The following is a 2,977-nucleotide window of genomic DNA, read 5'->3' on the forward strand; positions in this document are numbered from 1 at the left end:
TGTAGGGACAGATGTCATTCTGGCCAGGGTCTATCTGGTTAGCCTCACGGGCTGGTCCTGGATTCCATGTATCAACTGCAGTCACCATATTTGAATTAGGATCACGCTGACATGCTAAAACATCATCCACTCCCTATAGAAAGAAAAAAAATAGTAAAGAGAATTCAGAGAAGTAGAAAAAAATAGAGAAAATTTCTAATACAGCTAGTTAAAATAGTGATATTAAATTTTTTACTCTTTGCCTAAAATTCTTTTGCCAGGTTGAATTTTAGAGTACGGAAGGAAGCAAAATTTTAGAGAAATTATAGAGACAAAATACTTTAAAGCAAAAATCTACATGCATGTATATATATATACATGTAGTTATAGACTCACCATTCGGTTATCAGCAGAGAACCCAACCCCAACCCATCCTGAGGCTGATGCCTCTAGCCTCACGTCAAGATAAAGAGGATTGGTTCGGTTGACACGTGCACCAAAATAATATCCTGAGCCTTGAGTGCCTTGCTGGAACGTGTATACCAAGTCATCAGTCTATGAACAAGGAAATAATCATAACACTTACATATATGCTATGTGTAAGTAGTAAAGTGAAATTTTATAATGTTTTTGGAGCCTAAATCTATAGCCCAGTCACTGGATAAAAGTTGAATAACATACAAGTATGTAATTTAAACTTTTTAAAACTGCATGACTAGAAATGAATACCGTATACGTTCAAATTTTTAAGGGTTCAAAATTTCGTGTTTTCAATGAAATTTGCTCAAAAGTTAATATTCGTGTGAGCTAATTTTCATGTTCTGGCCATAGTCTACATATAATAGTATGGCATTAGAGGTGGCTTGAATTTCGTGGATTTAAGGTGAGCACGAAAATAACAAAATTTAATACACCTCGAAAATTAAGACGCGTACAGTATGTACTAGGCAGAAGTACAATAATTAGGATTTCTTTCAGCTAGTAAAGTATTATCAGTTATAGTGCACAGGTATATTGATATTAACAAGATTCAATGACCTCAACCTTGATTATAAACTCACTGGTGGTACTGGTGGACAGCCTCCAGTATTTCTATCTCTAACAGGATTGTACTGCTGTGCACTGATAGTAGGAGTCATACCACCATTAGCAGTATGATAGCTTAAGAATGTAGCATTATCTTGATCTGGAAAGGGAGAGGAGAAAGGAAGTAGGAATGAATCTGCTCTTCAGAACTCTTAGTATTTACAGTAGGATGCATACATGTATCTATAGAAGCCAGTAAATATACTGTACCTGCAGCTCTTCTACCAAACAATAGGTAATAGGAATTGTCCAGGTTATAATCCTGACCCACATCTGTAATATTAATAGTCCTACTGAACCTATTGGGAGAGAGTGAGTTTAACATACACATGTAGTAATAATGGCCAGTATAGATATTAACATACCTGCAGGTTATTCTACCGTTAGTGAATGATGTAGATTGGACACACAGTCCATCCTGTGTAGCATCAAGCATATTAGCTGCTCTTCTAGGAGAAGGATTCCATGTATCAACTACTGTTACTGCACCAGAGTTAACACGACAACCCAATACATCATCATTCTCCTGTAATATATTTATAAAGAGATAGAGAGAGATTAATTTATTAATATACCATTTGTGTGTTTAGGGAGAATCCAATAGCTATCCATCCAGAAGCATTACCTTCAAGATATACATCAAGATAACTTGGATCTGATGGATTAGGTGACAATCCAACATAATATTCACAAGAACTCCTTTCACATCCTTCAGGCATCCCAAACATCAAATTATGTGATCCAACAGCCTGAAAAAGAGTAATTGACTTACATAATAAAGTTTCTCATTATGTCACAAATCACAATAATTATTATAATTATTATTATTGTCATGTATATCAGTATGTGCAAAAGTGCATAATAAAAATATAATTAAGTCTATGGCTTACAGTAATTTGTACTAGGCATGTATTATTATTATTGTCTACAACAGGATTGTACTGCAGTTGGCTGACAGTAGGAGTCATACCACCATTAGCACTATGATAGCCTAATACTGTAGTAGAACTTTGATCTGGAGAGGGAGGAAACAAGTACGAGAGAAAGAAAGTAGGAACAAATTTGCTCTTCAGAACTCTTAGTATTTACACTAGCATGCATATCTATAGAAGCTAGTAAATATACTGTACTTGCAGCTCTTCTACCAAATAATAGGTAATAGGAACTGTTCAAATTATAATCCTGACCCACATCTGTAATATTAATAGTCCTACTGAACCTATTAGGAGAGAGTGAGTTAATTAACATAGTAATAATGACCAGTATAGTTATTAACACACCTGCAGGTTATTCTACCGTTAGTGAATGATGTAGATTGGACACAAAGTCCATCCTGTGTAGCATCAAGCATATTAGCTGCTCTTCTAGGAGAAGGATTCCATGTATCAACTACTGTTACTATACTAGAATTAACACGACAACCCAATACATCATCATTCTCCTGTAATATATTTATAAAAAGATAGAGAGAGACTATATTATTAATATACCATTTGTGTGTTGTTGGAGAATCCAATAGCTATCCATCCAGCAGCATTACCCTCAAGATATACATCAAGATATGTTGGATCTGATGGATTTGGTGACAATCCAACATAATATTCACAAGAACTTCTATCACATCCTTGAGGCATCCCAAACAACAAATTATGTGATCCAACAGCCTAAAAGTTGCACACATGTAAGTAACTCTAATACAAAATTAAGCTATTTAATCGTACTATCTTTCATTACAAGCAGTCAAATTCATTACAAATTAATGTTCAATTATGTGTTAAAATAAAATGGTAGATTATCATAAACAATAATTGCAGAGCCTGTAATAAGAATTTGATATCAGACATTTTCCAACCATATTGCTGATTTGTCTGACCAAATTCTGTGTTGCTCTAGCATTTTGCCCTTTGAAATA

General features: G+C 34.5%; 1 protein-coding gene across 10 annotated transcripts in view; it reads right to left on the bottom strand.

Moving 5' to 3' along the window:
- Positions 1 to 2,977, bottom strand: part of LOC100636115 (uncharacterized) — a 34,105-nt gene that overhangs the window by 25,449 nt on the left and 5,679 nt on the right. For 6 of the 10 annotated variants that reach the window (XM_019996105.1, XM_019996110.1, XM_019996111.1 and 3 more), the window contains one exon: positions 2,636 to 2,729. The exons of 1 other annotated variant lie outside the window; for it this stretch is intronic. In XM_019996105.1, the coding sequence (XP_019851664.1) occupies positions 2,636 to 2,729 (94 nt within the window). Of the gene's footprint in view, positions 1 to 2,451; positions 2,507 to 2,555; positions 2,730 to 2,977 lie in introns of all 10 variants that reach the window. 3 more of the 10 variants (XM_019996106.1, XM_019996107.1, XM_019996113.1) reach the window with 2 other exon arrangements.

This window comes from Amphimedon queenslandica, unplaced genomic scaffold, assembly GCF_000090795.2.
Source record: "Amphimedon queenslandica unplaced genomic scaffold, v1.1 AMPQUscaffold_13422, whole genome shotgun sequence".
In the NCBI taxonomy this organism is placed as follows: Eukaryota; Metazoa; Porifera; class Demospongiae; order Haplosclerida; family Niphatidae; genus Amphimedon; species Amphimedon queenslandica.